General features: G+C 46.3%; 1 protein-coding gene across 1 annotated transcript in view; it reads left to right on the forward strand.

The window, feature by feature from the left end:
• Positions 1–22,029, forward strand: part of COL20A1 (collagen type XX alpha 1 chain) — a 99,183-nt gene that overhangs the window by 13,662 nt on the left and 63,492 nt on the right. Inside the window, exons 3-12 of the mRNA XM_050918713.1 lie at positions 2,173–2,283; positions 7,471–7,614; positions 8,122–8,280; positions 9,259–9,456; positions 11,967–12,122; positions 14,747–14,866; positions 16,641–16,805; positions 19,266–19,430; positions 20,923–21,095; positions 21,260–21,389. Of these exons, the coding sequence (XP_050774670.1) occupies positions 2,173–2,283; positions 7,471–7,614; positions 8,122–8,280; positions 9,259–9,456; positions 11,967–12,122; positions 14,747–14,866; positions 16,641–16,805; positions 19,266–19,430; positions 20,923–21,095; positions 21,260–21,389 (1,521 nt within the window). The remainder of the gene's footprint in view (positions 1–2,172; positions 2,284–7,470; positions 7,615–8,121; positions 8,281–9,258; positions 9,457–11,966; positions 12,123–14,746; positions 14,867–16,640; positions 16,806–19,265; positions 19,431–20,922; positions 21,096–21,259; positions 21,390–22,029) is intronic.

Below are 22,029 nucleotides of genomic sequence, written 5' to 3' on the forward strand. Positions count from 1 at the left end.
TATATGTATTTGCAAAACAGTGAATGGTCACTGCAACTGCTAATTCTATGCACAATTCAGTATTTGTGTATTTGCTTACCAGTTTTCCATGTGTAAATGCTGCTTTTTAAACTGCACCTGCAACTGCATTCCTAATTTTTGCATTACATTGCAACAATTGCATGTGCAACTCTGGTAATTATGCATGCAAATAACCATAATTGGCTATTTGCATTCTTAGTTACCAGTTTGCCTTTGCAATCACGGTGATTACAAATGAAATGAGCAATTATTTCCACATTTTTGCTGCACGTTTTGAAAATGCAGTCAGAGGACACACTCCCATGTTGAATTTCATGGGTGCAATGAGGGAAACTTACTGAAAAGGTTGCTTTTAATTTGTATGTGATATTCAGGTGGAGAGACTATAAATCTGCCTGGTTTACATCCTGCATCCAATCAAGCAGAGGTATTGTGTAGCTATATTTCAGCTAAGAGTCATCATCATTTAAAAGAGTAACGCGAATTTAAGGATCTAGCTGGAAGATAGGGAATCTCTCTGAAATGGAGATTTAAAGGGAATGGTTGTCAGGAATCAGGGCCTGCATCAGAGTCAGGCTGTGCCAACTTAACGAGCACGGCCGCCCTGTAATAGGCTGTCCGATTGGCTATGCCCGTGGGAAGACTCAGCAGACCAGCACTTAAGCTCAGTAGCAGCAAGCAGCAGTTTAGTGGCTGCTTAAAGCACTTGTCTGCGGCTGAAATAGCTCCGGCACCTCCTTGTTCCCATCTGGAACCCAGCCCCACTCCTGCCTGGCCTCACTCTGGGTAACCTGGTTCTAATCCTCAGCCCTGATTCTTGGCCTCTAACTTTGGCTGTGACCAGTGGCTCTGGCTCTGGGCTCTGCTCCTGTTCTAACCAGTAGGCCTGACTCCTGCTCCAACCACTAGGAATGACTGCCCACATCCCACTGTGAGCATGTGCCCAACATATTATAAGTCTTGCTTCCTTCTCCCTGCCTGTAGTTCATTTTCCTCTGCATTTACTGATTGTTTGATGCCTCCCGGCCGCAGCAGGAGGTTTTGGGGCTGGTACAAGCTGGAGCCTGCTGCCTTCAGAATTATAGTCCTGTCAGAGGTTGTTACTTAGGGTATGGCTACATTTGGAATTTCAAAGTGCTGCCCCGGCAGCGCTTTGAAGTGTGAGTGTAGTCGGAGCGGCAGCGCTGGGAGAGAGCTCTCCCAGCGCTGCATGTAAACCACATCCTTTACGGGTGTAGCGTGCAGCGCTGGGAGCTGCGCTCCCAGCGCTGCTGCCCTGATTACACTGATGCTTTACAGCGCTGTATCTTGCAGCGCTCAGGGGGGTGTTTTTTCACGCCCCAGTTGCAGCGCTGTAAAGTGTGAGTGTAGCCAAGGCCTTACTCTTGATCAGGTTGTGTATTTTTTAGCATCTGGCCTCGGAACTGCCTGGGAAACTCTCTCTGCAGAATTGCGAAACATAGAATCTCTGGGATTGTTGTACTCCTTGGCAACTTACGTCTTACGGGTGCGTCATTTGATACCTTTCGCCTTGTTATCCTGTTTGATGCAGTCCTAATTCTGAGATGTTTGGTGGTACGCTACAGAGAAACCTGCACCTTGATCCAGGGGTGTAAGTCGCAGCTCGAAGAGACACACCCATGCTAGCTCTGATTGAGCTATCTGCCTTGAGTAGAATCTCACCCGAGACGCTAGGTGCACGCTCAGGGCCATTAACCAGGGTGGTGGGCGGGGCTATGATCCTTGCTCAAAGTGTAGACGTTACACTATGGTGTTGCAGGCCAGCTGGCGCAAAAGCCCTGGATCCACTTTGGTCTCCATTGCCTTTATGATCTAGCAGGTACTGAGATGCCCACGCGACTATCCTTGCCCTCCTTGTCTCTTGCACTGCTCTGCTTTTCGGTAACAACGAACGGAGGGTGTCTTGCTCAGTAAATTGCTGGTTATGGTAAACTCCTTAAAGTCATGGCTGGTCTGAGCCATGACAACAGACGGATTCTCCGTTAGATGAGAAGAAGGAAAACCTTCTCCTCCAAAATCGTGGGGACTGATGGATCCATCTGAAAAGCAGACAGATGGCGAGTATGTGTGGACTGCTTGCCACAGGTGCCTCTGGACCTAACACAAGTGATGTTTCTGCTTTTCTTCCAGGGCCAAACCGGTTGAAACTAACTGTCCTCTCGGAAGACAGGCTACAGATGAAATGGAAAGAAACAGAAGGGAACACCAACGGGTATAAGATCCAAGTGAAGCCCATGGCAGGTACGTCCTGCTGGGATCTGGATTTGACTCTGCAAGGGATACAGGTTGCAGGAGCCACCTGAGCCCAACTTTCAGCTAACGCACATCTAGGGGCAGGAGGATGTGGGTTTGACTGCCAATAATCTCACTGTTAGCGCTGCCGTCCTGCGCTACTGAATGGGGTGAGGCCGCTGCTGCTGCTTTCTGTGATGGTCTGAATACACTTCATCCATTAGTGATACTAGAACCTCCTTGTGCCCTTCACAACCTCCTCCCAGGGCTGCTGAAGCAGCAGCATCTCTGGCTGGGATTTTCAAAGCAACCTAAAGAAGCTCGGCACCAACTTCAACTCAAAGCTCAGGAAAGTTAAGCTCCTAACTCCCTTAGGCAGCACTGGGAATCTCGTACTTTAAGGGTACTGCTTTTTCAGCAGAGTCTTCAAAGCTCCATGGGGTATCTGTGTTTTATCTCGTGCTTCCAGGTGGGGGAACTTCTGACGTACTTTCTGTCCACATTTACAGTCTGTGCATTTCATCAGGGGATGGTTCAGAGCAGGCGTAGGCAACCTATGGCATGGGTGTCGAAGGTGGCACACGAGCTGCTTTTCAGTGGCACTCACACTGCCCGGGTCCTGGCCACCCGTCCGGAGGACTCTGCATGTTAATGTAATTTTTAATGAAGCTTCTTAAACATTTTAAAACCCTTATTTACTTTACATACCAAAATAGTTTAGTTACATATTATAGACTTATAGAAAGATACCTTCTAAAAATGTTAAAATGTATAACTGGCACGTGAAACCTTAAATTAGAGTGAATCAGTGAAGACTCGGCACAACACTTCTGAAAGGTTGCTGACCCCTGGTTTAGAGCATCGTTTGCACACAGTCCCTTGGCTCGTCCAGGCAGGCTGATTTCCTGGAATGCTTTGTGTTTCTAGATAGTCATGTCAAAGCAACCGGGGAGCAGCTCTTTACCAATGTCCTGCATACTAATTCCAGTTCCTGAGGTCTTGAATCAGCTTCTGCATATAAATACAGTCCCTGAGTGACTGGCAAGATTTAGTGTCTTTCACCAGAAGATCCCCAGAACCCCTTGAAATGACAGCACAAACATATATTACGTACTGATTTTGTCCTCCCTGGAAAGGGGAGGTGCCCACTTTGACACCACCTTGTCTGCTGACAAGGCCATGCCTGGTGCCTTACATTTTTGTAAGGGCACCTCTCTCTGCAGCCCTGAAGGTTTTACAGGAATTAGATCCACTAAAATAATAGTAAAATCCCACACAAGGCCACACACAGCTCAAATTCCGACTATAAACTCCCTCCTCCAACAGAAAAAAAAATCCATCTAATTCTGCTGCCCCTTTTGGTAGGAGTTTTGCAGAGGGAGTTTGTAGAATTCCCAGGCTCCAGAAGACCAAGCTGGGCAGCAGATTCCAGAGCTGAGGACACTTTGTGGACAATATCCATCCATCTACTGCTCTCTTATGCCAAGGGATTTTTGTCAAGCACTTCTGCCGATCACAGTGGTGCGCTGCTGTCCCTGGCTATGTCACTGAAAGGCCTTGCAGCGAAGCAGAGGAGGGTAATTATCAGCAAGGAATGCATGCATGCACAACGGCTGTTGGATGGGCTTTCACCAACCCTGTTTCTAGCTCTGCAGGGACCTGTTTGCTCAGCTGGAGTTGAATGTTTCTCACTTCCCCATCCCCAGTTACAACCAGGGCTGCAGTGTGCATGGGAGATTGTCAGAATTGCAGTGATCCAGGCAATTCCCTTCTCACAGACATTCGCTACTACATGCCTAAGGCTTTCCCTAGTGCTCAGATTTAAAGAGTAATTTCTGGACCTTTAAAGAAGGCATCAGTTCAGAAGCTTAGGGATCAGAAACCTGTCAGTCATAGTAGTTTCAGACGCATGGACCTGTCAACTCAGACACAGACTAGCAGTCCAGGGAGCAGTTGTCTCTTTCTCTCAATGTCTCCCTCCCTCTTGGTTTTGTGACCACAAACTTCACTCAATCAGCCTCACCAGAGATGTCTCATTATAGTTGAAGTGACCATGGGTTTGTGTCAGAGCGAGGATACTCTTTCCTTTCCCCTAGGCTTGTCTGAATTGCCATTGTAACTCTAGCGTCCTCGTAGCCAAGATGGAGTCTTCTCTGCAGGCAGCTTTGGCCAAGAGAGAGCACACGCAGGAATGCAGCAGGAAAAAAACCTGTCCACCCCAGGGGCATCTGTTCCAAACCCCCCAGAGTGAACACACACACCCACAGGAAAAGTACAATGGATATAACAAAGGGAAATATTTATTTACAGAGGGATGAGAGGAGAAATACAACAAGGTGAAATATAGGGGGAGCAGTAAAACAGGGCTGCATCCAAACCAAGGCCCCACGGGCCCAGTGGGAGCACAGTCTGGAAGGGCAGATACCAAGCAATGTGTCTGCACACAGAGTTCAGGAGTCCTGAGCAAAGTTCCAGTCCAGTGGTGAGTCTTGGGTGCTGCTGGTCATCTTTGGCGCCAATGAACTTTCCCCAGCAAACCCCTCCGGTGCCCTCTTCTGCCACTCTCTGCAAAGCCACACAGAGCGACCACCTCCCCACTTAACTAGCTACAGCCTCCCTCCTTATTCCCAATGCAGAGTCACTAGCCCCAGTACTCACAACCCCCCAGCTCTGGGCAGCCGTGATACTGGGTCCATCTCTGGCCTGTCCTTCTGGGGTGATTCCTCCCTGGCACAGTGCTCCCCCTGGCTCCTGTCCTGGGGTGTCCCCAGTCAGCTGCCCTGTCCTTCTCAGGCTTCAGGCAGGTTCTCTGCTGCTTCACTTTGTGAGGACCTGTGGGCTGCAGTCCTTCTTTCTCTCTGCAACTCCAGAGCCACCCCTCTCACTGCTTCCCCTCCCCCCTTGGGGGAAAAAGATTTAAAGGGGTCATGCTCTCTAAACCCCAAGGGGTTACACCATATGAGATCTTTCCAGGAGCTTCAGACCTTTAATTCCCTATTGGGCAGGGGTGAGGTACTGTCATGATCATGGATGGTAGATGAAACCTTGCTCCAGGGCCACAATGGGAGAATGATAGGCACAGGCAGCACTGTCACCCTGTCAGATAATCAGTGGCGCCAATCAGAATTTCTGCCCACAGAAAACATGTTACCACTCTCCTCCCCTCATCTCCTTTCTCCCCCTTACATGCATTTGGCTGCGGCTTTGGAGAGTTAATCCATAGATACTGTCCCCTCTGTTCTGCTGCTTCGTGCCATGTTGGTTTAGTAGGGGCATGTCCACAGAAAGGTGGCAGCTGCCCAGAGGCAAAGGTCCAGCTGAAATATCCTGCATCACTAGCTGGCAGATTCCTCCAGCGGTTCTAACTGAGCGATATTACACTGATGGGATGCAGTTCGACAGCATTGCAGGTTGTATTGCTTTAAGTCACAAATTCTTGCAGCAAGAGGACGAATGACTGGGTCTGCAAACTAACCCCAGGGGAAATACCGCCTCAGAGATGAAGCCCTTAGCAATGTCACTGCTCCACTCCCCACAGCAGCTCCTGTCTTAAACTGATGGGTGGTGGTGACCTCAGCCTTCGGTCACCTGTGAAGCTGCTCTGTGCAACCAGGGTATCTAAGTGCCGCCACCAAACATCTGACAGCTCCAGTAGCAACAGTGCTGCTGGCAGCTGCTGCCAGACATATGACAGTAATAGAGCTGTCGTGAACTGTTTGATCTGTCAGTGCCCTGTGGCCTCCCCTTTCTATTCAACTTCTCTGTTTCTCCATCCATCCATCCATCCATTGCTGGACAGCAGCGTCACAAGCTAGCACAGCAGTGAGCCAGCGAGATTTTACCACTGGCTCTTTTCCAGTATGTTCGATGGTTTGAAATTAAGCAAAACATTTCCCCCCATCCCTACCAATGGCATCTGTGCTTGTGTAGCCGCTAAGCATGTGTCGGGGGTTTTGTGACATCTGGTCACAGGATCTATGAAACCTAGGCTAGCCCTGCTGATAGAAGGCGTCACTTCCAGAAATGGCCTCTGTCTGGATAGAGCAACTGAATCAGCCAGAGAGAAATGGGGTTTGCTCAGATAGCTGGGGTGAAAGTGACAGAGAGAGAGGAGAGATGACCCACTGGTTAGGGTACCACCAATTGGTTCAGAAGATCAAGGTTCAGTTCCCTGCTTTGCCACAGACTCCTTGTGAGACCATGGCCAAGTCACTTAGGCATAAACTTTCAAAAGTGGCACCTAGTTTTGAGTGTCCAAATTTTAGACCTACTGGTTCTGCTTTCCAGAGGTGCCAGATACCAACAGCTCCCAAGGACACCAAGGACAGGGGTGGGTGCTCAGGAGAGATGGTCAGGAAATGGTTTTCTTGTACTGGGAAAATGTTTGTTTTCTTTTCCCAAAATATTTTCTGATCGTGAATCAGGAAGAACAATCGAAATCTCAAATTTTCATGAACCAAAATAAAATAAATCAGTTTGGATCAATTGATACATTTTGCTTAGACAATTCTGAAACATTTTGTTTCAATTTGAACTATTTTTTTTTATTTCATGATTTTTACTCTAATTAATTCCAATTTCAAAACGAAAAGTCACTTCCAACAAGAACACCAGAATATTTTGTTTGGAAAATATCAGACCAGGATGTTCTAACAATTTTTGAAACTTTTTGGGCAGAGAAATGGATCAAAACCAACTCTTTCCCACAAACAGTTTTGTTTTCAACAAGATAGTACTTTTCTGGATGGGAAATCAGCTAACTGAAAAATTCCTTCTCTGCTGTGGTGCTCGGCACCTCTGAGGAGGCCATTCCCCAAAGTGTACAAAACTGGACACTCAAAATTAGAAGTCGATTTAACACATTTGGACCTAATCTCTCTGGGCCTCATTCCTCGAGCTATAAAATGGAGATAATAGCACTGCTTGACCAGGGGCATTGCATAGACGTGTTTATACACTAAAATTGGGAGGTGCTCATATACTCCAGTAAAGGGGGCTGTGTAAGTACCTTGGATTGGTAGATGGGGTACTGCCTGCCCTACATTCCATTAGATGGAAGGAATTTGCAAGAGCTCAGCTATCCGGTGTCCTGCAGTTGAGACCCCTGTCACGGCTCAGAAAGCTCCCACATTCTGCATCGAGCCTGTTTTCAAAGGTGTCTGTTTTGTGTCTCTCCCCTCGCAAACCCCATTCCAGGTGACCCAGAACAGGAAGTCATGCTGAAAACCAAAACATCTAAGGCAACAGTGGGGGGGCTGAGCCCCACGAAGGAATACACTCTGCAAATCTATGTGCTCAATGGCTCCCAAGAAGCCCTGTTTGCTAAAAGGAAATTTGTGAGTAAGTATGATGCACGGTATGTGCTGTCCCCATTGGCATGGCCTACAGTGCCTGGACAAGCGGGTTTCTTTCGAGTTAGTCCTCTAAGGGTATGTTTGTGCTGTGGATGCACCCAAGCTAGCTTTAATGGAGCAAGGAAATTGCAGCCGCCCGTATTTCAGTGGAGGTTGTACAAGCCCTCCTGGAGCAGTGGGTAATTACACACGGGACTAGCACATATTGAAGCATGTGGTGCTGCAGCTTGCCGGTCCCTGACCAGAGCTAGCTCGGGTATGTCTCCTCCAGTTGCAGTCACACCCTGTGGGGGCAGTGTCAACATTCCGTGAGTGGCGTTGGACATCGATATAGCGTTACGAACTGTCTTTTTGTGGTGATTGTGGTTGGAGTGGTGGTAGAGGGCACAGGGAGAGCCTGAGAGCTGCAGTTCGTGGGGTCGATCTCAGTGGTACCAGGTTTACCCCAACTCCCTTTGCTTCTCCACCTTCTCCTTTGCTGCTGCTCTTACAGTTCAGGAGCTGAAAAACGTCTCGCAGGCTAGAAATACCCGAAAGAACAGAGAGACCTCCCCAGGAAAGAGCATCACCCCTTTGAGAAATACAGCAACTGAGCACATTCCAGCGGCTAAGACAATGTCACTGCCTCCGAGTGAAACCTCAACAAAGACCGGTATGTGCAGGGTCGGTGCACAGGCCAACAGCCACAGAAAGCCAGGAGGAGGCAGGGTAGCAGATGGGAGAAGGAAGGGGAATGGGGCAGAGACTATCTTACTGTTTGGTGTTTGTATAGCTCCTAGCACAATGGAGCCCTGGTCTGTGGCTGGTGGTCCTAGATGCTACCACAGTCCAAATAATAAATGATAATCTGGCCATCAGAAGAGAATATTTCCAAGCAACATTCCTAGAGGATGCCTTTCAGTTCTGGGTCAGGGACAGGACTCCTCGTCTGAGAATCCAGGAAGATTCCTAAGGGTCCTGTGGAAGTGTAAGGATGAGACCTCCCCTCGCTTCATGTCTTGGTTCTCCCTCTGAGAATGCAGACTCCTATTTTTCCTGAGCCTTTGATCATTTAAAAACCACCCTGACAATGGGCCAAATTCAGCCCTGGAGTAAATCTTACTTCAGGTACACAGTAGTCGGCATATTGCATATGCTTCCTCTCCAGCTAGACAAAGCTTGTCCGTGCACACCTGGGACTCGCAGGAATTCAGCTCCAAGGAATGCATTCACATCTGGTAACTGAGCACTAGCCCCTTTATAAAAAATCCATGGCTGGTTATATGTAGACATCACAACCCTAGTTCATAACACTTGGCACGGCCATATAGGAGTCCATGATCTACTGCGGTGACAGAATTTAAGATTTTGGTTCAAAAATCCTAGATCTCTACCTCTTCTCCGATAGGAGAAACTCTATTAGCAGCAGCAGGGTTAGGGCTTCTAGCCCCTGTGAGCCAGCCGCTGGGGGTCTGACACAGTCAAACACACTTGTGCCAATCTGCCATTCCATTAGGTAGAACTCAGTGCTGAGATATACATGCACTTAGCCAGTGTGTTCCGTTATGTTTCACTTGTTCCTCTGAATGGGAGGTGCATGACGTGCTAAGGAGAATGGGCTGTTTCTCTTTTGTGCTGCTGTGGAGTGCAGCAAAAGACAGACCTGACAAGAGAAGACAGAAGGCAGCAGTATCCAAGGACTCAAGTGAAACCCTCGGAAGGAAACCCAACACCATGTTCAGTGTGACAGAAACACCGACAATGCTGAAAACAACTTTGCGCAGCCCCACAAAATCTGAGCGAGGAGATCTAGGCCAAGAAAAACACACAAAGGAAACTTTAAAGAGAGGTGAGTCTTGTTTCTAACACAACGTCTACCCCTCCAGAATGCACCCAGGAAAGTTATTCAGCTTAAAAATATTCACCATCCTACCCAAACAGGGGCAGTGCCTCTGAACAATCCAAGCAAAAGGAGAAGGGTATTCCCAGTAGACAGATATTTTTATGGCATCTCCACATTCATGAATCTTGTCAAGAATCTGGGTGTTTGTTCAGTTTGCTATTATGTGTGGAGTCACGATTTGGAGACCTGCTAAGTATTGATGGAAATGCTCGCAGCTCTGCAAAGTGTCGCAGACCTTAGTGCAAAAATTCCTACTGGGAAGTGCATTGACTCGTTAACTGCTCTTCTCCATTCATTATTCTCTAGTGTGGAAGTTTCAGGCATCCACTCAAGACGTAAAAACAACACCGTGTGACTTAGCTGACCTGTCATGCACTGCAAATAATGAATAGTTAATAGTCAAACTGAAAAGCCCCACAAACTGAAAGATTTTCATCCAAATTATTCAGCAGATCTGACTTTCCTTCTTATAATGGAGAGGAAGGATGCTCCAGTGGTTAGAAAAGAACTTGGAGGACCTGGATTGAAGTCTCTGCTCTTCCACAAACTTCCTATGTGGTCTTGGACCAGTTTAGTTTCTCTATGAAATGGGGATAATACCCCTGTAAGGTGGGACGGTGCTGTTGTGAGGATTAATGCACTAAAGGTTGTGAGGCACTCAGATACCATAGCAATAGGTGTCATGTAAGTACCTTACAGATAGATAACAGTTCCTATGATTGCAGCCTGGTAGCAGAGACTTGGGAATAACTAATACATTCACAGCTATGTGGATTATATGCAAAGGATTTTCAAATGGGGGTTGGGAGGGAATGGCTAGTTTTACAAGAAGTAGCACCAATAGTGCACAGTGTTTCCATCATCAAACTCTAGTTTCCTCCAGTCCTTTTGTCCTGTCTCCTGGGGCCTTCTCTTCCTTAGGACAAAAGGTGTATTCTTAACTTGAGGTAAAATTCTAGTGTACGCAGGGTGCTTGTTTTCACAGGGGTTATTAGGTCAAGTTAAAGGCTCCTTTTAGTCTGTGATTTGATCTGCTAAGTCGTGTGAAAAGTACAAAGCCTTGTCTTCACAAGGGTTTCACTTTGTGTTGGTTAGCTCAGAATAAGAACACACATTTTGTCCTAATGGAGAGACAGCCTAAGTGACGCTGGATTTGCTCCCTCAGTCTTATCAATGGGGAATGGCAATTGAGTGGTGAGGTCTGGGCACACACGGGGAGGAATCAGTCCAGGGATCACCAATGGAAATCAGATTGCCCTGCGTGCCTGAATCTGGTCCATCCGAGGAGACCATTGGAATCCCTAGCTGTCACATGGTAATTCTGTGAGAAGCAGCAGGAATGCCTTCTGCTGCTGTGCAGCCTGTTCTCTCTTGCCCGGTACCCTCTGGTGTTCACTCAAAAAAAGTAAAAACCTCCATCTGAAAAAGATCAGGGGAAAGGTGCAGCTTATCAGTGACGTGCCTTATCTTATCCCCCACTAGCTGCAGGCATGGGGTAGGGAGGGAGGTGTACAGACATATGGTGCCAACAGTTTAGGAAGAGATTAGATTTAATATAGAGAAAGCAGCTGAATAATTATAGCCCGTAGGGGATCTCCTGCTGGAATGGAACTAAATAATCACCTGAGATTTCGTAAGATTTAGTGTGATATAAAGGAAAGAGCTGGATTAGAGCTGAATGTAATGGAGCTGACAGTTTACATACAGTGATGCTTAGGCGACGCATATTTCCTAAAAGGTTTAACTTCTTTACCCCAAGAACATACCCCTTCACTCCTGTACACCTGTGTGCTGATGCTATAAGCAAGCTTGTACTCAGCCAAGTGGCCAGGCAAAGGTGATGCCTTGTTGAGCTCTTTCTCCTTGGAAGCAAGAAAATTGGTTGTGATTCTGGCCATGGCACATCATTTTAATCCCTTTCTGCCTCAGTTTACCAATCTGCAAAATGGAAATAATACTTGTAAAGCTCTTTGAAATCAAAGCATTACAGAAGCACAAATGATTGTGTCTTAGACTTGTACCTGCTTGGTTGATTATTTAATGGAAAAATTCAGTTAAGGAGGAGAGAGTGGGATTCTATTCTGCCTTGCTGATCAGTCATCTACATTATAATGGCACATTACTGTACATTATCTGCAGTTTTGTACAGAAAGCATAAGCTTGATTGTCCAGATGTGGGCTGAGTTTGTAGCACTGATAGGTAGTACTGTCACGGACTAATGCTCTAAACTAATCACTGCAATTTATGGGGATCACAGACTATTGGTCCATCTAACCACAAAATGTGGTCTATTGGCTCCTGGTTCTAATGAAATTATGAAATCTTCAGCTTTGACATTTCACAAACTTGATTCTTGCCCTTAAAGCCAAGGGGATGTGTTTTGATTTGTAGTGCTGGGGATCTCTTGTCACAGCTCCTGCATCCTCCGACTGATCTCAATCACTTTGTCTCCTAGGTCCTCAGTTTCAATGTGACACATCGGCCACAACTGATATCGTCCTGCTGGTGGATGGGTCTTGGAGTATTGGACGTGGCAACTTCAAGCTTGTCAGGGAGTTCCTGAGCACCTTGGTTTCACCATTCAATATTGCCCGGGATAAGATAAGGATAGGTAAGAGAGCTTCTTGTCTCCAGGCCTCCAAATACAGAATCAGAATAAAACCCAACACATCTCCTCTCCTGGGAATAAGAACGAGGAGTACTTGAGGCACCTTAGAGACTAACAAATTTATTTGGGCATAAGCTTTTGTGGGCTAGAGCCCACTTCATCAGATGCATGGAGTGGAAAATACAGTAGGAAGATAGATAGATACACAGAGAACATGAAAAGATGGGGGTTGCCATACCAACTCTAACAAGCAGGGGTAGCTCTGTTTTTTGCTGCCCCAAGCACGGCAGTCAAGTGGCCTTTGGTGGCACGCCTGCGGGAGGTCCACTGGTCACGTGGATTTGGCAGCTTTTCTGTGGGTGATATGCCAATCTCGCGCCTTTGGCGTACCCGCCTCCAAATTGCCGCCGAAGCTGCGGGACCGGCGGACCTCCTGCAGGCCAGCTGCCAAAGGCTGCCTGACTTGCCACCCTCACAGTGACCGGCAGGCCACCCTTGTGTGCCGCTTGCTGTGCTGGTGCCTGGAGCCACCCTTGCTGATGAGACAAATCAATTAAGGTGGGCTATTATCAGCAGGAGGAAAAAAAACTTTTGTAGTGATAATCAGGATGACCCATTTCAAACAGTTGACAAGAAGATGTGAGTAACAGTAGGGGGAAAAATTAGCATGGGGAAATAGTTTAAAACTATAATAGCCCACCTGAATTGATTTCATGGGGGGGGTGTGTGTGTGTATTCCTACTGTGTTTTCCACTCCATGCATCTGATGAAGTGGGTTTTAGCCCACGAAAGCTTATACCCAAATAACTGTATTAGGGCTTGTCTACATCAGAAAGTTGCAGCGCTGGTGAGGGAGTTACAGCGCTGCAACTTAGGAGGTGTACACATCTGCAGGGCACCACCAGCGCTGCAACTCCCTGTTTGCAGCGCTGGCCGTACTCCCGTTTTGTCTCGGGTGTAGAGGATCCAGCGCTGGTGATCCAGCGCTGGTAATCAAGTATAGTCACTTACCAGCGCTTTTCTTGACCTCCGTGGAATAAGCAGGTATCCCAGCATACCTGAGGAAGCCTCTGGTAATCAAGCTGGTCTCCTTCCCCGGCTTGCTCTCGCGTTCCCCGAACCCCGAGCAAGCAGGTCTCCTTCCCTGAGGTTTGCTGGGTGGTTCCGGGAAGGCGAGAGCAAACCGGGAAAGGAGACCAGCTTCGCCGCGGTTTGCTCTCGCGTTCCGCGAACCACCCTGCAAACCGCAGGGAAGGAGACCTGCTTGTTCGGGGAACGCGAGAGCAAACCGCGGCGAAGCTGGTCTCCTTCCCCGGTTTGCTCTCGCGTTCGCCGAACCCCCGTGCAAGCAGGTCTCCTTCCCTGCGGTTTGCAGGGTGGTTCGCGGAACGCGAGAGCAAACCGCGGCGAAGCTGGTCTCCTTCCCCGGTTTGCTCTCGCCTTCCCCAAAACCCCTTGAAGCCGCCCAACAGCGCTGCAGTGTGGCCACATCTAACACCACTTGCAGCGCTGGTTGCTGTAAGTGTGGCCACTCTGCAGCGCTGGCCCTATACAGCTGTACTAATACAGCTGTAACAACCAGCGCTGCAAAATTTTAGATGTAGACATGGCCTTAGTCTCTAAGGTGCCACAAGTACTCCTTGTTGTTTTTGCTGATACAGACTAACACAACTACCCCTCTGAAACCTGTCTCCTGGGAATGTCTCCTAGGCTTGAAGAGGATGTGCTTGTTGACCATTCTACGAGCCTAAAGGATCTGCTAATGGCTCTGTTTTTCACAAAGCTGAACAAATGCATTTTTAAGTAGCGAAGCTAGATGGTTAATAAACGTAGCTTTTTGAGTGCCCTGTCATACGTGCAGTCCTTGGAAGGAGAAGGAGGGCATTAGGTCCCATCCAACTCTATCCTGTTTAAGTGCCCCTCTGGGTAGTTGTAGGATTTGCATTTTTGCACTTTGTTCTCGGCCAGCCTCTTTCACGCTACTGCACCTTGGATCCTTGGCTTGTGTATTGACAGCGATTCTTGTCTGACCTCTAGTGGTTGTAATAGACAACTACAGTGTGTGCAGTGGCCCACATTTTGAGGAGCACTTCAGAGGTTCAGTGCCTTGCGCAGTGGTAATACAGTGAATAAATAGTAGTAACAGGCTGGGGAGGAGAAGCCGAAAGGCCACTTTAGAAAAATTGGGCCAGTGTAACTAAAGGGAGAAAGGTGACGCAGGTACAGAGCAGGAGGTGACAGGGAAGAGCAGAAGGGAACGGTGGGATGGAATAGGAGCCTGGCAACTGCTCTAATTTTAGCTAGGATTGTGCCTGAATTTTCACACTAGGAAATAATTACAATAATCCCTAGGTCTTACACAGCGCTTCAGATCTCAGAGCACATTGCAGGGGACTTAAGAACCATTATCCCCCTTTCAGAGGTGGAGAAACAGTCGTGGAGAGGTGACTTTGCCCACAGAAGGCCAGTGGTGGAACTGGAAGTAGATCTCAGATCTGTTGCCACCGGTTTGGCGCACAATCCGGTAGCCAACGCTGCCTGTCTGTGGCAATCCTGGGAAAAAGCAGCTTCCATCTTGCTGCTTAACCCCTTGGTTGCCCTCGATTGTCTGCTCTTGCCTTCCCCAGGTTTGTCCCAGTACAGCAGTGATCCACGGACAGAGTGGAACCTGAACACCTACATCACAAGGGACGAGGTGTTAGAGGCAGTGAGGAACCTGCGATATAAAGGCGGCAACACTTTCACAGGTAACACAAGCTTTATCTTCAGCTCCACAGCTCTGTCTCTGGCTGGGCTGTGCGTAGAATCACGCTATGATCATTAGCCAATAGCTTAGCATCCTCCACATTAAGGGAGAAATATTCTGGCTGGATGTGTCTGAACTGGATACAGGACTAACGCAGCGTTAGTTACAAGAGTACAGCGCAGTCGCTGTATGTGGTGCAGATATCTCTGACCTAAGCTGTTGGTAATGAAGGACAAGGGACCTTTGTGTCTCTCACATGTGCAAGTGCACCCGCCCACACACACATGCTATGATAGCACCAATGCCCTAGCAAAAGGAAAGGCACGACTGTTACTACTTTGACTGCATCACTACAGAAAATAATAACTGAATATGGACGTTCTAAGGCCGGACTGACACCACCCCCAGAGCAGCAGCCGCCACTGAACTAGGAAACACCTGGGAACTATCTGAGCATCTGCAGTTGGGGAGGAAGGAGCAGCTCCCCCCTTCAGTCTCCCCAGATCCAACATGTGGCCTCAGCAGTACTCCCTTGGGAGACTGGTGCAGTCATGTGTAGCACTCTCAGCCTCTGTGGGTCCAGGGAGATGAAGTCCAGAGATAATCTGGGAAACTTGGACTCCTGTACAGGATCTGGTAGGATTTAAGAGCAGGATGAAGAATGAACTTCACAAAGGGAAAATCATCCTCTTACTGTAAAGATTACAAGAAACGGTCTGGTTGATTATGGTTAAATTTGGGAGAAATCTATATGTTCTACCCAAATTCATCCATTCATTCAATGTGATTGAAACATTATGTCACCATCTTGACCACTTGGCTTATATTTTATCCCTTTTCCTTATGCTTTGTCTGTGTGTCTGTCTTCTAGGCCCCGATTCAGCAGAGCACTGCCACACTTGAAACAGTGGGAGCTAAGTGCATGCTTACGTGCTTTTGTTGAATTGGGGCTGCATATTGTATGATCTTCAAGACAGGAAATTTGCCTTCATTTATGTTTGGAAAACACCTAGTGCCTTGTTGGCTTTGCTTAAAATATTAGTGTTTCATTATATTCATGATCAGGTAAGAGGTCCATAAGTGACTTGGTAAAGTTCATTGTGTTTTGGTTTTGGATTGTTTACGCTGCTGATACATCTAAGGCATGATTTTTATTAAATCTCTGTGTGGAATGTCAAGCCTAGTTTCCATGCACAACTACTTTGATTGTGAGCAAAAATGGAATAAACATGCATGCAAATCAGGCACACAGTTTTGCACATGCATTTTTTTTAAAGGGACACTGTCAAGGTTTATCTGCCCACCGTTTGCCTCACCTTTGTTCTTATTTGTTTGCAAAATCTCCACCATTCTTTACATGTGTGTGGAGTTCTACTTGAAACTGAAACTTCTGAGATCTCTTGAAACAAAGCAACTAACATCGCCTGCCTGTGAGCAACCCCAGAGTCGCAGAGCAACATGGAGGTCTGAAATGAAGTGAGGAAAAACTTTGGAATGACAGAAATGTCAGTTCTAACCCTTTACCCGCCAAAGGTTTATTTATAAAGCAAGCCACTGTAGCTGTGTTTAGAAGACCTTTTTACAGCAGTCTCTTTCAGATTGCAATGCAGGAGATCGTTCCCACAGCACAGGAGCTGTGTTTGTATCCCTCATGTGGAATTGATATACCCAGTTTTGACTAAGGAGCTGAGAAAGGTGTTTGTACTTCTCCAAGGCACGTGCATCTCTGTAATCTTGTTTTCAGGGGTCTAATTCCATTCTTCTTTCTTCCCAAGGCCTCGCTTTGACCCATGTCCTAGAACAAAATCTGAAACCTGAAGCTGGTGCCAGGTCAGATGCAGTCAAGCTGGTGATCCTCTTGACTGACGGAAAATCACAGGATGATGCCAGCCGGTCTGCCCAGACCTTGAAAAATATTGGCATAGACATATTCGCCATTGGTAAGATTACAGCTATTAATAACACAAGGTGGGGTTGGCCTAACTCTGTTCCCTTTTAAATCAAGGGTAAACGCTATTGGACTTTAATTGGAGCAGTTTTAGGCCAACACTGAGTGCTTCGGACAATCTTACCCATAAAGTTTGACCTGTTAGTTGGATATCACTTTGCCATGAGCAGGTGGGCCATTAATGCATCATTCAGACATGACAGATTGATAGAGTCTTCAAGGAGTGGCCAATGGCGGGATGTTGTGTTTTTGTTTTTAAAAACTAGTTTAGTTTTAATTAAGAGTTTTCTCACCAACTACACATCAAAATCTCTAACAGCCTCAGATTTGTATAATGGGAGACCAATGATTACTAAACAGTTTACCTCAAAATGGAATTAAAGAAACCTATTAGAGCTGGACATGAAATGGTTTTCCTGTCCTGCAAAAAATTTTGAGATGTCAAAGAATGTTCCCACTCGGAATTGAGACAAAAAAGTCAATCTCAAATTTTCATGAATTTTGGTTTCAGGTTGATAGAAACATTTAAATTTATTAAAATTAGCTTACATTTTGAAACAAAATTGCTTCAAAGTGGAATATTAGAATTTTTCTCTTTGAGGATATCCAAACAAAATGTTTCAACAATTTCAAAACTTTTTTTTTTTTTTTTTTTTTAATTTTGAGTTGAACATTTGGTGAACTGATCCTGTCCTGTGAACAGTTTTGGTTTAGATGAATTTCCATTTCCAAAGAGAACCATTTGGTTAAATTCCCAACCTATTGTATCTGGCAATCTGCCTCCAATTTCATCCATTTGATTAACATTCTGTATTTCTAATAGTCTTATCTGCTGTTTGCCATTTGGCAGCAATAAGGAGGCATAACATGACTGGGAGAGTAGCTGTCAATTATAACTGAATTTATCTAGTAAAGGTTAATGCAAGAGGAATAAAATTAAACAGTAAAAAATCTCCCCACCCCTGCCACACTGGAAGTGGTTTATGGTGAGTACACCATAGAGAATTCATTGAATACCACTGTATGGCTATATCTTTTGCAACGTCCTTTACTTAATATACTGAATGAAGACATTGAATGTGATAGAGTCTACAGCATAATACTTTAAAACCTGTGCACTGAATGTATTGCCTGCTTTGACACCTCCCCTTGTTGTTTTGCTTAGAAATTTTTCAGTGTTTGTGTATTTTGACTCTAGACGATCAGAACTTGAGTTATAGTCTCTAAAGAGGAAAGCGATTTAAACCGCCTGTCCAGATCATTATTGTTGCAGTGCCTAGGAGCTGTAGTCATGGAGCAGGATCCTGCCATGCTAGGAGCTTTACAAATGCAGAACGAAAACACAGTCCTGGGTTAGACAAGGAAACACTACCCGGCCCAGAAATAATATGGCAAGAAATTATGGAGGTGGATTCAAACTAGAGATGGGCCCAAGCCACAACGGCTAAACCTGGATCTTTCCCAAACTATAGGAATGCTTTAATCCAAGGTTTCGGTTTGGATCCTTTTCTAATCCCACCTCAAGATGGGAAAGATGAGCGTATTTGTTAAATACAAGATACCTTTTGGTGCTGGCTACTTTTTGCCCGTTACACAAAGAAAATCTCAAGAGAAACATCTTTCCAGAGGATTGCATGCTAGTGGCCAGATCCCCATATGATGGAGATGGGGTAGCTTCATTGACTTCACTGGATTTCACTGATTTACACCAGGATCTCCCTCTGCATCTCTAATGCGCAAGGGTAAGGCATGGCATTCTACAGGCATAAGGATTTGGGCCTGATTCGCCACTGTTCTGCACCTTGTATAGGCTTTTATGTCTGTGAGAAGAAGTAAAACACGATCCAAATTGGGACCTGCTTTACATATTGGTGAGTGATGCAGATGCAAAGCAATGGAGCTTCAGGCCCTTCGTGCACAGATGATATGCAGGGCTGGATTTGTGGAAAGAATAACAAGGATTTGTGATGGAGCTTTATGTTCTAGTGAACAGCAGATACTCTGTGGGGGAAGCTGGCACCTCATAAATATCAAAGTGTTATTCATTCATTCATTGATTTTTACATATGTTCTGATTTGTCTTTTAATGGAATATTATCAGCCTCTGTGGTAGCCAGGCCTGCAGTAACAGGATGGAGGGGAACTATTAGGAGGATTTACAAGTGTTGCTCTGGACCACAGAAGACCCCATGCCTCCACTATTTAAACACAATCCAGACATGCTCCTTAAAGGCCAGATTGTGCTTCTAGCTACAGGTGAGACTCCAGGGCACTGCAGAGTAGCACCACCCCATGTGGCAGGCTAGGAGACATTTTTAGCCAAGAGACTGCAGTTGTGCTTGACTCCTGCACAGGGGCATTAAATAGGGGAAGACCTTTTTCTGGCCCTGAGTCTTGTTCATCTCCTGGGAGTTTTCTTAGCTGACTGGCTCTTTGCTTTCTCTCTTTTTAGGGGTGAAAAATGCAGACGAGGCAGAGCTGAGACAGGTGGCGTCAGAGCCCCTGGAGCTCACTGTGTATAACGTGCTGGATTTCCCCCTGCTCAGCTCGCTGGTCAGCAGGCTCACCCGGGTCTTGTGCACCAGGATCAAAGAGAAGCACAAGAGTGAAAACACAAGTGAGTTAAAGCCTGCAATCCCCGAGCAGTCCTCTTAGCGAGCATGGCTTCCTCATCTCCTCCTGCAGTCCATGCCAAACGCACCCACTACACTCCTCTTCCTCCCTGTCCATTTGATCCCCTCTTCAAATCCTACCACTTGCTCCCCACCTGCTGTCAGCTTATTGTCACCACCTCCAGAGCTCTGTCTACCTCTTCCCTTCCCTGCGTATCCTCTCTTGCAGCTGTCTCCACTGCTCTGCCAGTGCTCCTCGCCTTGCTCACCTGTTTGCCAGCCTCTCACACGGTCACCTATCTTCCACATGATCCCCTATGCATGGTACAGCTTCTTTGGTTCGCCTGCAAGGCCCCTACCCTCTCCATGCTGACGTCCCTCTCGAAGACCCGCTTCTGCAATGAGATGAGCTGATGTATGTATAAATGTGTGTGGTTCCCCTTCCCCTACCCTCCATCCTAAGATTGTGAGCAGCTTGGGCAGAGACTTTGGGAGGGAAGGCGGCTGGAAAGTATATAGTGGGTGGTACTGTATATAAATAATAATAGGTGAATACACATGTGTAGGGAGGAGGGGGACTTACCCGTCCAATTTATCCACTTCAATGCACATGAACAACAAATGCATTCTTAACCTGGGCCTCTCCCAAACTTACCCTGTGCAGCTGCATCACTGCCTGTTGGGTTCATCATTGAGATGTCCAAAGCAGAGGATTAATTTGTGAGCACTGTGGGCTTTTGTTGGGTGGGGAGTGATTGCAAAATTATTGAGTATAAGCCTTTTTCCACTTGTAGTTCAAGCCATATGTTCCCAAGGGATAGCTAAGTACAAAGAAGTGTGGTTTTTCTAGCTAAAGAGATGCTAGAACTAGACTGAAGGACTCCCCCCTCCGCATCCCCAACCCAATGTTAGGCTGAGTGCCCAGTACCAATAGCTGTGTATAGGTTCCCCCCTCCAATTTTTAATCTTTCCTTATTTTTTCACAGATTTTTCTAAAATAGAATGAGAGAGTTCAACTTTCAAATGCACCTTTATTCCAGTGGCTTTGGAATTTGGCAAAATAAATGGACTCTTACCTATTAGTCTGTATCTGGTCTGATGTAATTAGACCAATTTTCTCAGGCATGCCATAACCCAGAGAAAATGGGCTGGTTTTTTGTTTATTATTTTTTAAAAAAACAGACCTTTTCTGGTTCAATTTGGCTGTCTTTGGAACTGGCAAATGCTGGGCCGTCTGTTGAATCGATAGCAGTGACTCCAATTCAAATGTAAAATATAGTCTCAGCCTCCAACAAAATACACAGTTTGTTCTCAATGGGATTTTTATATTTCCCCTTGGACCAACTTCTAAATGTTCATGGTAGGCTGGAATGCTTCCTTAGCCTTTAGAGAAGAAGGCTGTAACTGGATTAGGACATGTCACTTGATAAAAAGTAGAAAATGCATTTGGCATGTTAAGATAATTTAAGAAGATAATCTAGTTTTTTGAACTCATAGGCAGTCCTGTGAAAGCTGTCTCAGCCAACACTGGTCCCCATCTGAGTCCCACCAACCTTATGATATCAGAGGTGACCTCCAGAAGCATGCACCTTTCCTGGACTCCTCCGCTGAGACCACCAAAGAAATATAGGATTGTATATTACCCATCCCGGGGAGGAATCCCCAAAGAGGTAGGAGATCCTGTATTTGGATGTGTGTGGTGCCTGGAAACCAGAGCAGACTTGGACTAGACCTGAGCAGACAGCTGTAGCTGGTGTTGATTTGTTTGGTTGCTTCCTCTGCTACACAACTCCTGATGCCACAACTTCTTACAGCCTTTCTTTGTGTTTTTCAGGTAGTTTTAGATGGATCTGCCTCCTCCACCCAGCTTGTCAATTTGACCTCACACACGGAATACCTGGTTTCAGTGTTTCCTATTTATGAAAATGCCGTTGGAGATGGGCTGAGGGGCATCACTTCGACATGTAGGTCGTGAGTAGAGAGCACTAGTCTGGCCTTCCCTGCATCCCTCTCTGCTTTGTACAGCTTCTCTCTTCCCATGTCCCAAGCATCTTTCACTCCCTTCCTTAGGCTCCAGTTCTCTCTGTGCTGATTTCCTCATCACCTCAGCACTTCCCCACCTCCCGAGTGGTTGCCCCATGTATAGGGTATGTCTGAGCTCTTTAAGCAGGCTGCGGATATAGATGATGCCGTATATTTAAAAAAAGTGTGTGTGGGAATCTTGATGCTTAAGGCAAAATCCCCTTTGACTTCAGTAAGTGTTTTTACATGACTGAGGTAAAGCAGGACTTCTGGAGATAATGTTTGACCGTAAACAAAATGAATGTTCTTCAGGGGAGAAAATTAGCTATGTAGTATTCTGGCAGGAAGAAACAATGTTACCCAGATATACTAGACTCAGCATCAAGCTTTCTGTTGTGGTTGTATTGTTTTTATAATTAAGCTACATTTACTCAGCCATTCCTGGATCACATTCTCAGGATTGAATTATAAGATGCTAATGGAATGACATCCCATCCCAGGAGTTTTGTGCCTGGAAGCCTGGTACACATGCTCATATACTCACCTACACACACTTCCCTTATGGATTTTTTAAATTTTTTT

This window comes from Gopherus flavomarginatus, chromosome 11 (genome assembly GCF_025201925.1).
Source record: "Gopherus flavomarginatus isolate rGopFla2 chromosome 11, rGopFla2.mat.asm, whole genome shotgun sequence".
Classification (NCBI taxonomy): domain Eukaryota; kingdom Metazoa; phylum Chordata; order Testudines; family Testudinidae; genus Gopherus; species Gopherus flavomarginatus.